The sequence below is a fragment of the Emys orbicularis genome, chromosome 6 (assembly GCF_028017835.1).
Source record: "Emys orbicularis isolate rEmyOrb1 chromosome 6, rEmyOrb1.hap1, whole genome shotgun sequence".
Lineage (NCBI taxonomy): Eukaryota > Metazoa > Chordata > Testudines > Emydidae > Emys > Emys orbicularis.
The window spans coordinates 37,670,806-37,684,451 of record NC_088688.1 but is presented as its reverse complement, the minus strand read 5'-3'; the positions used below and the strand labels follow the sequence as shown (position 1 = coordinate 37,684,451).

Genomic DNA, 13,646 nt, shown 5'->3' with positions numbered 1-13,646 from the left:
ATGCTTCACTTGGCCACAAGGTGGCTCACCAGTTGCTGAGTCACTTTGCCAGGGGACCTTTATAATTAAATGCTTTCTCCCCTCAGAGCTTGAATGCAAGATAATGTAACTTAATGGGAGAAACATATTGCACTGATATAATATGCATATAACACTTACTCTGCACTCAGCAAATCTCTTGTATCTTGGTGACATTTCTAGTACACAGGGAGTGTTCATCTTAAAAGAAAGGGGGTGTTTGTTTCTGTGATGTGAAAGTAGGACACGTACCAAATTTAAATCAATAAGGGCTCTGATTCCAGTTCTGGCTTTGTCTGCTGTGGGTCATCATGTCGGTCTCAGAAAAAGTGAATGATGTTTATAAAGAGTACTTTAGCTATTCAGGGAGAGAGGATTGAGTTTAATTTGAAAAAAAAAATGCCCTCAGCACCGACTGACGGAGGATTTGCTAGATCAGAAGAAAAATACAGCAGCGCAGTGCCTTGTATAATTCCCAAAAGGAAAGCTGATCTTTTCTTCAGAATGAAATTCAATAGCAGTGCTACAGGAAAGGAATAAATAATGACCACTTTTATCATATGTTAAGAATTCACTTATAAAGACTGTATTGCATAATAGGGCAATTTTCAGCACTCACTAACTGTGCAAAGGAATAGGAATTATCTTCCAGATTAAGTAGTTATGGGGACGATAGGAAGATGTATTGACCTATTAATTTAAGAACACCTAATTAAACAGTCCTTGGGGCAATCAGAGCCTGTTTCGTGTGTGTGTAGGACAAAGCAATTTCACGTTCTTTTGTATTATTGAAGAAGATTGTTCTTTCCTGAAGTCTTGTTTAGGTAAGCGATTGTAGTGTAGAAGATCAGTGGACCTTTTTTATATTTATTTTGTCCTGGTGCTTGTTTGTTACCTTAAAAATGTTTTGCAATTTTCTTCTGTGAGTGATGGGATTGCAAAAATAAACATTGTAGATGAGGGTGGAGGGGAGGAGGAAGATGTTCAGCATTCCCCCACCTCTCCTTTCAGCCTATTTTAAGATTCAGGAATAAGCAAACGGAAAGAATAACAAACAATACGGACACGCATCTGATGTTTAAGCCCTCCTCCTGGCACTTTGTATGCACATAGCCAGAAGCCGCTCAAGCAGCTGCAGCACGTTAGTTCCAATAGTTTAACAGGCAGCTTTGTAGCTCTAACAGAAAGCCGTGCTAACGCAGTTTCTTCCCTCCATGTTCACTTGCAGTGATAGCTAGTAAGTGATCTTTGGCAACGGGATTGTCAGAGGAGTGATAATGTTTAATAGGTTTCTGTAGAGGAGTTAGTTGCTTTTTTCTTTGCAGATCATTATCTATAAAGAGACGCTGAGGGCAGGCAACACCATGTTGAAAACAGAATAGGCTGAGCCGGAGTAGAAGCTCTGCACGGTTCTCTGGAACTGAATTAACAAGGAAATATTTTAAACAACCAAAACAGATATCATATTACTGTATTATTAAAGCTACTTGGGGAATATGGCTCAGCAGACAACAAGCCCAGACACCTTGACTGTACCTGAAGTTGATAGTCCACAGTGCCAAAATCCATGGCTGAATGAGGATCTTGTAAAGACCCTGAGGGAAAACCTGTTGCAGCATGAAAAGTCCAAGACATCCAGGAAGTCTTCATCTGTTTCACCCAGGTTATCTCCAGTCATTTCTCCTAGAAATTCTCCAAGGCTGTTACGCAGGATGCTTTTGAATAGCAACATACCAAAACAGCGGCGTTTCACTGTGGCACATACATGGTAAGAATTGTGCACATTAACAGACGAGATTACATATAGGGTTAACTTTTTGTCTCTGCAGCAGTGCAGTGCTTACTTTTGCATGGGAAGCTTTTTTTTTTTAATCTGTATTGTTCCAGTGTTATTCCATAAATGTAAAATAATTCATAGTAAATCTGGAATCTTTCGGATAGGTATTAGGAATGGTTTAAGAGTGCCAGTCACTCGAAGTTGACTTAAGGTTTGAAGCTTATCAAAGTACATTCTATTCTAGATATAAAATGAGAATACATTGTTGGTGTCAGGATTACTTTTTCTCTCTGATTTTCTTAGGAAATTTCCTTCTCTGCTCCCCCCCTCCCCCCCAGGCATTCAAACAAGGATAATACAAAGGAAATGTATTTGACTCTCTGCTGTTCAAGTCAGAGTAACTAGGCAGAGATGTTTGTGTGTGTGATTTTTTTTTTAATTGTCATATTTATAACCTCCTAAGTAGAAGACTAGATCTCCATAGCGTTCAAATTTAGTAGAACTTTGTAGTAGCGGAAGGGGCTAGGTCCTGTGTATGGAGTAGTTGTTGAAATAATTATTGTAATAAATACAGGAAAAGTCAAAAAGTAATTCCCCATGTTAAATAATGATCACTGGAATGCTCTTTTGATGTGTGTGGTTAGTTAGATGAAAAACATTCATATGCATTGAATCCCTCTACTGTGTACGAGTAGTATGCTTTTATATTTATTATCTTTCAAAATGATATCTATTGTATTCTTGTACTTCCAGAAATAATGCACTGGTATTTGCTGTGATGGTCTTGTCATCTTTGATATGCTCTGTCTTTTCTTTGTGGGATTTCTTTGTGGCATTAGTGTAAAGGGAATAAGCTTACAGCAGAAAGTGATGATAAAGGGTGGCATGTTTTAATCAGTGAATGGATCAGTAATGTTGATTTCATTAGTTGAATGAAATTAATTGCAGAACATAGCCATATGTTATGTTTATGCACTATGGTGTGTGTGTGCATACGTGAGTATAACAGAAAGAGCATTTAATGTAGAAATGGTAAAATGTGTCTAGGGCCTAATCAGAATCAACAATACATGTTAAAATGAACACACATTCAGCATAGCGACCAGGAAAGGGATTTAGATATTACTGTAGGAAGATGACAAAGTAATTAGTGAAGTGTGTTGATATAGTGTTGAGAAAAAATAAAACAAAAAACAAGCAAGATTCAGGGAGGCATGGAGAAGAAATAAAAAACAAAAAAACTGCTGTTATATAGGGTGCTTGTTAAGACCTGAATTAGAATAACAGGGTACCTTTCCATTGGAGAATATTATTGCTCCTTGGAGAGGAGAGGAAAACAATGTTTTCAAAGTTTAGGAATGTTACATTTTTTTTAAAACAATCTGATAAGAAGGCACTACAAATGTGTTAGAGAAAACTAAATAAAATTAAGAAGTGTCTTCTCCCCTTGATCAATGTACATAAAGTCCCAAAAATATCGAACTGTTCATATTAGTTATGGGTTCAACAACTTGGAGCAGGAATTAGAATCTGGGTGTCTCCCTTCCTAGCTGAGTGCCCAGTCGCCTGACTATAGAGTTTCTTTCTCTCTCTCTCTCTGGCCCAAAGACTGTTCAAATATTGTATACAAAGTGGAACAGCTTCAACAGGAAGAATGAAAGAGACTCACCCTAGGTCAGGGGTTCCCAAACTTGGTTCGCGGCTTGTTCAGGGTAAGCCCCTGGTGGGCCGCAAGACGCTTTGTTTACCTGAGCGGCCGCAGGTACGGCCGCTCGCAGCTCCCAGTGGCCGTGGTTCACCGTTCCCAGCCAATGGGAGCTGTGGGAAGCGGCACAGGCCGGGCCACCGCTTCCGCAGCTCCCATTGGCTGGGAACGGTGAACCGCGACCACTGGGAGCTGCGAGCGGCCGTACCTGCGGCCGCTCAGGTAAACAAAGCGTCTTGCGGCCCACCAGGGGCTTACCCTGAACAAGCCGCGAACCAAGTTTGGGAACTCCTGCCCTAGGTCATTCTCCAGGGATCTGGGAGATCCAGGGTCAAATCCCTTTTTGGGATTAGGGAGTTGAAGCCAAATCTCTCCTTTCGTAGATGAGAGCCCTAAATTAAAAACTATTGGATGTAATGGGCTGCCACCAGCACCGCCTCCTCCTTCTGTGAATGGTGCCTAATAACCTTAGGAATCTAGTCTGAAAAATAAAAATGTTTCATTTTGGCAATGTCAGAGTGTGGGGTGGGTTTTGTTTGTTTGTTTGTTTTTGTTTAGACCGAAACAAGTAGCAAATATTGACACAAATTTGCAAAATGTTTTTGTTGACCCAAATCTGCATTTTTGGTGCAAAATAAAAAAGGCTTCTGCCAATTTTTTTTTTTTTTTTGGCCCAGCTCTATTTGTAATGCCAAATTGAAGGCAACAAAAGCAATGAATTCTGAAAGGCATTAGAAGTTGTCAGTGTGGCAGTCTAGGGCAAAGTGGAACATTGTGAAATCTAGCTTCACTCAATCTGGAAAGTATTGTTGCACCAGTTAACTTGGAAACTATGGGAAATATCTTCACCCCTTCTGCCCCCATTCCAGCCCTCTTTCACCAGGAAAAAGAACCAGCATAGTGTGAAGGGGCCCTAAAAGCCCTATATCTGGCTGGGTGAGGATTCCCCTCATGCAGTCACTTTGAAAGACAGCCACAAGACTGCTTTCCAAAGACAAGCCCTAGCCCTTCTGTGCCAGGCCAGGGCTAAAGGCATGTTTGGGGCAAGATTCCAGGCAATACTGTGGCCAGTAAGGTAGCTTGGGGACTCTGTCATAATAGAGTATGTCTACACTGAAGTGTAGTGAAGATATGGTGGCACAGGATTTATTGGGGGCTAGATGCCACCAGGGACCCTGGATATGCACTCAAGTTGCTGGCCTGAGTCAGTGTCCATGCTGCCTCATCATCACTGTTATTGTTACCAGCACCAGTGCTACCTAGATTAAAGCTAGTGCAGGGAAGTTTGTCATGTTAAAATTACACCTTAGGGCCCAGCACAGAGTCTCACTGTAACTAATTAATCCTGAGCACTACCTTGGGGTGTTGCAGTTTAGGGTTGATATTCTGTCCTTAAATGTGCGTTTACATGTTGTAGTGATCATGTACCCTATCACTTTTAAATGTAAGAATCGAATGACAAATCTTGAGATTAGAAAGGCAAGGTGGGTGAGGTAATATCTTATATTGGACCAACTTCCGTTGGTGAAAGAGACAAACTTTCGAGCATACACAAGCATCATTCATCCTTCTGTGGATTATCTTCCTGATTTGTTTGTGTGTTTATGTTTACTATACATTTCCACTGGCTGGGCACCAGGGCCGGCTCTAGGCACCAGCAAAACAAGCCTGGGAGGGAGGGGGAGACTCCGAGTGGCCGTGGCGCGGGCGCCGCTTCTCCCCCTTCCTCCCTCCTAGGCTTGAGAGCCTGGGGGGAGGAGGCAGGGCTGGGGATTTGGGGAAGGGGCGGAGTTGAGGCGGGGCCGGGGGTGGGGTAATTAAAAAACGGGGGGGGGGGGGCAAAATTGTTTTTGCTTTGGGCGGCAAAAATCCTAGAGCCGGCCCTGCTGGGCACCCCATATATCTTGTATTTTCCCTTTTCGCACCTCCGTTTTTCTGCCCAGAGAATATTATGGTTTTTAGACTAATTTTTAAAGGGTGCTGCTCTTTTCCTCACAGAAATTATTTGTTTGCTACTTCTTGGACTGTTTCTCCTACTTTCTTGGTAGGTGACTTGCATTTTCATTAGTTTAGACAACAGAACTAGCTGCCACACTTATTTGACAGATAGATGAGACATAAGCTGTAATAAATCTGAAAGTACCTTGTTTAAAACTGCATATACCAGATGTTCTTTTTTGTTTTCTTCCTTTTGGATACCAGTCACACTGCTTGCTTTGTTCATATGATGCCTTCATAAAGGTCTCTGTGCACTTTCCAGACTTTTAAACGCTTGGTAATAGTACATATGTTGGTGTGTTATATTCCTTTTTGGGATGAAATGCTCATCAAACTTTTTAAAAACATTGCCACGATTATTCTTCTGTACTAAATACAAATTATGTACAGACTTTGTGTTAAGTTGTGTTGCGATTTGAAATCTGGTGAAGCACTTCTTTTACTCAGACTATTCCAGGGGTTTATCAAAGCAAAATTCTTGTGGAGAATGGGTCTTTGGTATTTTCTTTATTTATGCAGTTTTAAAATCAGACACTACTTTACCGGCATAACATAACAATCTCTGTCACTGAACAAAGAATTTGGTTAGAATAAGGAAAAAAGTATTACTGATAAAGCCTGCCTCTCTCTATCTTTGCTTCATTGTAGATCTTTTACCTAGAACCTTCTCCAGCCTCTCTTCACTGTCTTTCTGCTGGAGATTTAAAGAAACAGTACACATCCTCACTATATCCAATTGGTTTCTGGCAAATATTCACAAAACTAAACCCTCATAACAACAAATATGACAGTATAGCAACAGCATCTGCTTCAGAAAAGAAAACTAATTAGAAAAGTATTCCTCTTAACAGATATATTGTCATTGTTCATGAGATCAAAAAATAAAAGATGAAGGATAAACCTTGAATTTAATTTATTAAATATAGATTACTCAAGGCTTCTGTGACATTTAACTGAATCAATTAGAAGAGGCTTTGCAATTCACAAGTATCTTGAAACAACATGTACTTCATTTGTGGTGTATTGTTTCATTTTTACAGCTTTTCAATGCTTTCTGTTTCCTTGCCATCAGATTATATCAGATGAAGTCTTTGAGAGAGACTCATCCACATATATCTGAACCTTAAAAGTCCTTTACAAATAAAGTGATGTAAAGCTTTTTACAAAAATAACTTTTTGTGCCTGAACCTGTTAATAGAATATTTGGCTGTCCTTCAGTAAAAAAAGCAACTAAAATGGCTTCTGCCAGTGACAGGAAGAAATGCATAGAAAGCACATACAACAAAAGAGGTCCAAACAAGCCTTAACTTTCAACTGTCTGTTTTTCATTTAAAAAAAAAAAAAAAAAAACTTTTTAGTCCATCTTTGAGTTTTCAAACCAGTGGCTAAATACGTATATCCACATCAGAACATGTGGAGTGAATTATAAATTGTAATACCGTATATACTCGTTCATAAGCCGAATATTTTTGGTAAAAAAGTGATGCATCAAAGAGCGGGGGTCAGCTTATAAACAGGTCTATACCAAAATTTGATGATTTTAAACTCTATGGAATCATTGAATTGAATATCTAATACATTGTCATTTTGTTTACCTGGAGCGTCTGCAGGCATGGAGTCCCTCAGCTCCCTGTGGCCGCGGTTCGCCGTTCCCAGCCACTTCCCGCAGCTCCCATTGGCTGGGAACAAGCATGCCTGCAGACGCTCCAGGTAAACAAAACGTCCCGACCCGCCAGTGCTGGGAGTAAGCTAGTATAAATGCAACAGATAGTTTTGTTTTGTTTGTTTATAAAAGCCATAACAAAATGTTTAATATGAGCTCAAGGATCTTTTACATTGACTTCAGTGGGTGCTGGTTGAAACCCTACATCAGTTTTGTATTAACTTTTATTATGTGCATTTTTAAGGAAACATGGAAATCTGTGCCATATTGTTGAATGTAGTGGATCATCCCTTTCTGCTTTCTTAGATAATTAGTCACCAACCCATCAGTCTCTAGTATTGTGACGAGTGGGGGTGGGGTTTTTTGCGGGGGAGGGGTGTTCAAATGCTTTGTGGTATAGCTGGGTCAAATTATTCCTTCTGTGCTTGTGTGTGGGATTTTTGGGGAGGACATGAGGAGGAGGAGGAGAGAGAGGAGTAAAAGATGTCAAATGCTGATCAAAACTGGCCAGTAAGTACATAATGGGATGAAGGAGCCCAAGGTCCTGTCTACGCTACAAGTTTTAAGGGTGAAATTTTAGCTAGTTAGAGGTACATTGCAAGTAATATGATTCAGTTTGTGGCCACATGGCAGCTTTTTAGCCATCATAACTGCACCTATTTTCCTGCCTAGCCATATTTTTATCAGTATGTTCCAGGATAACCTGAGCATCTAGTCTAGACTGCCTCAGTAGGGAATAGAGTACCTTGAGGACATGTCAACTGAAGAACATCAGCAGCACATGGAAGTAGATACTCTGGGAAGTCCTATCGTATAAAGACTTGGGAACAAGAAGGAATTGGACAACCAGTTACACAAATATGGTTACACAAATAATTCCCCTTTAAAAGAATAGAATGATTGATTAGCTGGCTACAGGAACTCAACCATGTGCCAGCCCAACCCTTTGGCAGGGGCAAAACACTGTTAGCTGCCCTTACTATCTGACATGCAGACACAAACCATGGCACTTACAGTTTACAAACTGTTATAAATTGTTCTGTGGACAGGGTTGTAGTGGCATCATCTCCACCACCACTCATCCAAATGTGTGGAAGCCCTTTCATGTGAAGAGGATGTGGATTTTAGTGAGAGGAAACAGATGATAGAGCATCACTCTATGCAGTATCTCTTGTTAACCCATAGAAATCCCTGTGGAACTCCTTGTGGAAGATACACAAACTATCATTAATGTCTGTAAAACCCTGCTTTGGGGAAAGGGGAGACCCTCTGTCCAGACCTGAGCTCTATGGGATTTATCCACCAATCATGGGACATCCATGGGATTTAAGGCCATGCCCCCTGTCCCAACCAGGGATATGAAAATCTTGCACATACCAATTGAAAGATTTGGTGGGAACTCTGAGTGAAAACGGGTGTTTTTTTACTTAATTTTGTCCTTTCTATATTTTTATATAAGAGGGCATGACATGGCTCAGATTTTGTTTGTTTGTTTGTTTTTGTTTTTTGGAGGGGGTATTCCGTGTTGTCTTGAGGGGGAAGGCTGTTGAACTTAATTTGTAGTCACTAGTCTGCTATAGAAATCTAGCTAATATTTGTTTGAGAGTGGTAGGTCCTCATTGGCCATGTAATTCTAGCAGTATGTGAGCTGGGCTTCCAAATAGAAAAGTGAAATTATGAGGGTTTGATAGGAGTTCCCTCTATGATAGCAGAGAAATTACTGAATAACTTACTCATGGCTTCAAGGCAATGCTATAACTAATCCTTCCTAGTCTAATGGAAATAAAAATAATTAACTCATCCTGAACCTCTGTGTATATAATTTCAGACTTGGTAATATGAAAATTGCATAAACTTTGAACAATTAAAAAAGGAATGCACTATTGCAACATTAATGGTGAATACTTGAAACTTACACAAGTAACTCTGTTTCCCCCAAAATATGCATTATATTGTTTTAGGGCTTACAGCATGTTGCGTTCATTTTAATGCCTTATAATATTTAAGTTACAACAGCTGTGAGAACTAACAGGTACTAAAAGGTAAAGTAATTCTGCTGGTTTGTGTTTGACAAACTCAGCCATGTAAGGATTCATAGATTAGTCTAAAAGGAACTACTATGAATTATCATCTAATCTGACCTCATGTATAACACAGGTCACAGGACTTCCTTAAAATATATATATTTTAAAATATCCAAACTTGATTTAAAAATTGCCAGTGATGGAGAAACTACCATTGCCTTGGGTAAGTTGTTCCAATGTTTAATTAACCTCTCTGCTAAAAATACATGCCTTATGTAAGGGGACTGTTGTCCCCTTACTAACATTCAGTGGGGGTGTTTTGGTTGGCTAGCTCCCAGCACTAAAAGAATGGGGAGAGGCCAATGCTGCAGGTCAGCCTGATTGACAGGGGGGCCAGGCTAATCAGGGAGTCAGGAGCCTGGGGGGGGGGGTCCCATCTGCCGTGTGAGCTGGAATTGCCTGGGTCAGACAGAGTGGGGCTGAGCTAAGGAGAGAGAGCAGGGCCCCGAGCTTATGCTGGGAGCAGGGCCATGCCAGCCAGAGGGGCCAGAAAAGCAGCCCAGGGAGCAGGTCAGAGCTGGGAGCAGAGTCACGGAAGCAGCCCACAGAGCAGACCTGTGCTGGGAGCAGAGCTGCAGCCACAGAGCCCGAGGGGCCAGAGAAGCAGCCCGGGCGCTGGAAGCAGAGCAGCAGCATCAGTGCTGAGGCAGAGTGGAGCCAGAGCTAGAACAGTGGGGCTGGGGCTGGAGCAGTCTGAAGCCGGGTGCGGTGAGCAATTGGGGCCAGCCAAGGGGGGATCCTGGGCAAAGGGCCCAGAGCAGAAAGACACCTCCAGCCAAGGGTCCTTGCAGGCCAGACTGGGAGGGTGATCTTAACCTGACGTGGGGCTGATGCAGGGAAGAAGGGTCCCATCACCCAAAGCCTGGAGGTGTGTGGCCACCACCAGAGCAAGTGTCCAACCCACAGCATCCCTGCAGCACAGCCAGGGCCTGAGGAGGAGGCCTGGGACCTACAAGGAACAGACTGTGAACTGCCCTGACGTTCCAGAGACACTGTTTGTAATGTTCCCTGACACAGAGCGGGGTGATGTGTTTTCCTTTAACTTTTCCCATTTGTCCTTATTCTTTTTTAAATTAATTGTTGATTAAATAACTTGTATTTGCTTTAAAGTGTATGAAATGATCAGTGGGTCAGGGAAGTGTCCAGTGCGGAGAGAGCACCCCGGAGTGGGGACACCCTAGCCCCTGTCCTAGGTGACCACAGCAGGGTTGGGGGTCGAGCCCCCCAGGAATCCTGGGCCCAACCTTGTCGGGGTTACGAGGTCTCTGCCAGACAGGAGAGTGGATGGGGAGTCCTCAAGGGCAGGGAGGCCTCTGGGTAAAGGAAGTGGGAGCGAGGACTCAGATCCTTCTGCTAGCCTATTTCACCGGGGTGGTGCAGAAGCCAGGAAAGTTCCCCACAATAGCGGGACCATTCCCCCACTTACACTTCGTTCCAGTCTAAATCTGTCTAGTTTCTACTTCCAGCCATTGGATTGTGTTACATCTTTTTCTGCTAGATTGAAGAGCCCATTATCAAATTTGTTCCCCATGTAAGTTCTCATAAACTGATCAAGTCACCCTTAACCATCTCTTTTATAAGCTAAATAGTTTGAAATCCTTTAATCTCCCACTCTACGGCATGTTTTCCAATCCTTTAACCATTCTTGTGGCTTTCCTCTGAAACCTCTCCAGCTTATCAAAATCATTTTAAATTTATGGACTCAAGAACTGGACACGGTATTCCAGTAGCAGTCATACCATGCCATATATGGAGGCAATATAACCCCTCTACTCCTACTCAAATTTCCCCTGTTTATATGTGCACAGATCCCATTCTTTTGGACTCAGCATCTAACCTGGAGTTCATGTTAGCTGATTAGCCACTATAATCCCTAATTCCTTTTCAGAGTTATTGCTTTTCAAAATAGAAGCAATAAATTGTGTAAATATGTATAAATCTTTGTTCCTAGATGTATGCATTCTATTTAGCCATATTAAAATACATATTGTTTGCTCTCACCCATTTTACCAAGAGATCCAGATCAGGCTGTATAAGTGACCTGCCTTCTTCATAATTTACTACTCCCTCCACAATCTTTGTATCTTCTGAATACTTAATCAGTGATTTTGTTTTTTTTCATTTCTAAAAATGTTAAATAGCAGAGGGCCAAGAATCAATCTCGCTAGATATACAGCTGATATTGATGATTTCCTGTTTAGAAGTTACATTGTGAAACCAGTCAGCTTGCTAGCTTTTAATCCATTTTTAAAATGTGCCATTTTAATTTTGTATCATTTTATTTTTATAATCAAAATGCTGTGCAGTACCAAATCAAATGTTTTACAGAAGTCTTTATTACATCAACACAAATACCTTTATCAACCAAACTTGTAATCTCATAGAAAACATATCCAGTTAGGATTATCATTAATTATATTACCTTGTTTTAATTCTTTATTAATCTAGCCCCGTATCAGCCATTTCACTATTTTGTCCAGGATCAGTGTCAGGCTGATAGGTCTATAATTTTCTGGGTCAATCCTCACAGCTAGTTCCCTCCTAAACACACCCTATACTGCCCCTACCTCCCAGCCCCTTTCCCCCTAGCTATTCTAGGGTGGATTGGTATCAGGGCTTGTGGAAAGGGATGGGGGAGGAGAGGGAGACCAGTTGCAGGGAGAAAGATTCGACAGTTTCCTAGCTATGTGAACAACTCCACTACAGGTGTGTCACATTTGTGCATGTGAGAAAAGGTTTGTGAATAGATTAGAGCTGTGAGAATCAGTGATTTGTGGAGGGGGAGAGGGGCTTTATCTGGAAGTTCCAAAAAATAAAAAAATAAAAAATGTTTCAGATCAACCTGAAACAATTTTTTCAAAATTTTCACTGAATTTTTTTTGGTTGAATGAATTATTTTTAATAAAATTGAAGGAAATTTCAAAACAAAACGTCATTTCAAATCAAAACGTCATTTAAAAATGCTGAAATGTTTTTACATTTTCAGAAAAAATTTTCCAACACAATTTAGTGACACTGAAACGAATTTGCAAAACATTTTGGTGTTGCCACATATGCATTTTTTTGCCAAAAAAATAGTTTCAGCTGAAAAATTTTGCCCAGTTCTAGAATGGATACTTCAGAAGTTCAAACCATACAGCTTTATTCTCAGATCCTTTGGTAGCCAGACTCTCCTTTTTCTCTACCAAGACTCCCCTTCTGTAACAAAGGAAAGAAAAGGAAGAAGTACGGCCAAGTAGAGACGGGCTAGAGGAGGCAACATTGCCTAGTAAATTAATTGCCAGTAAACTTACAGAAACTGTGAGGCCTTATTAAAATAAACACAGGTGTGTGTATATAGAGAGACATGTATGTAAACATGACAATTTAAATTTCTTCATTAATTTAATATTTCCACATGGGGGAAAATATGATCTTGATTATTAAAACCCAAAATGATCAGTTTCCTTTCTACTGTATGTATTTTTGGACAGAACATTTTCCTACTTCTTTGTATTCACAATGAGTTAGTAAGATGTATATAGCACCATTTTTTCTATTACAAACAGTAGGTTTCATTTTTATATGATGGGGTTTCTTTGATTGGTCTTCTGTTTGTTTGACTTGCTTTAGGCCTTTTGTTCATTTTTTTTAAACTTGCGTTTTCACTTGTTTTGGTCTTATTTTGTATTCTGATTCCATTGAATGATAGTTTCAAAACTACAAATATGTAATTTAGTGACTGTGAAAGTATTTGTACTCAGTTATATACAGTACTTCACTTTGAATTCAACCAACCTACATCTCCACCCATCATAAATATTCTTACATCAACTTTGGCACTTAAATACCAAATGATATGTGCTTTAGAAATACCTTAAATGGATCTTGGTAGGGTGTGCCATTTAATATTCAGGAATTCAACTGCCATAATAGCATTGATAAGCTCCATGGCTTTGTTTATTTTATGTTGCACAATATGCTTTTACTCAGACTTTTATCTCACTTTTTAAAAAAAACGAACAAACCTAAATTGTCAATTATAAATAAATAAATAAAATGTCCCTTCATAACAGGCTATCCAACTCTGTTGATGCGACTATACTTTGTCGGTTTCACAATCTTTGCTGCTGCTGCTTAAACTGATTATAGCACAGAAATATATATTTTACTTTCTTCCGCTTACCATCAGTATATTTAATGGATACTTACCTGTCCTTTCCTTTTGCCCTGCTCCACCACTCTCACATCTCAGGGAGCCCAAATAATTAGATTGATACATGTGAAGCATTTCAAGAGAAAGTTCCATCAAAGCAGAGAGGAGGCCAAGTATACCAGTAGCATAGAGAAAGGAGAGGGATCATAAACAATGCATACTCTGCTTGCTTTAGTTTGACAACAGAAAGAGATCTAGAGACTCAT

At 40.4% G+C, this 13,646-nt stretch overlaps 1 protein-coding gene across 1 annotated transcript in view; it reads left to right on the top strand.

The window, feature by feature from the left end:
• The first annotated feature begins 1,514 nt into the window (after nt 1-1,514).
• Nucleotides 1,515-13,646, top strand: part of PDE4D (phosphodiesterase 4D) — a 650,428-nt gene continuing 638,296 nt past the window's right edge. The window contains exon 1 of the mRNA XM_065406984.1: nt 1,515-1,786. Coding sequence (XP_065263056.1) covers nt 1,515-1,786 — 272 coding nt within the window. The remainder of the gene's footprint in view (nt 1,787-13,646) is intronic.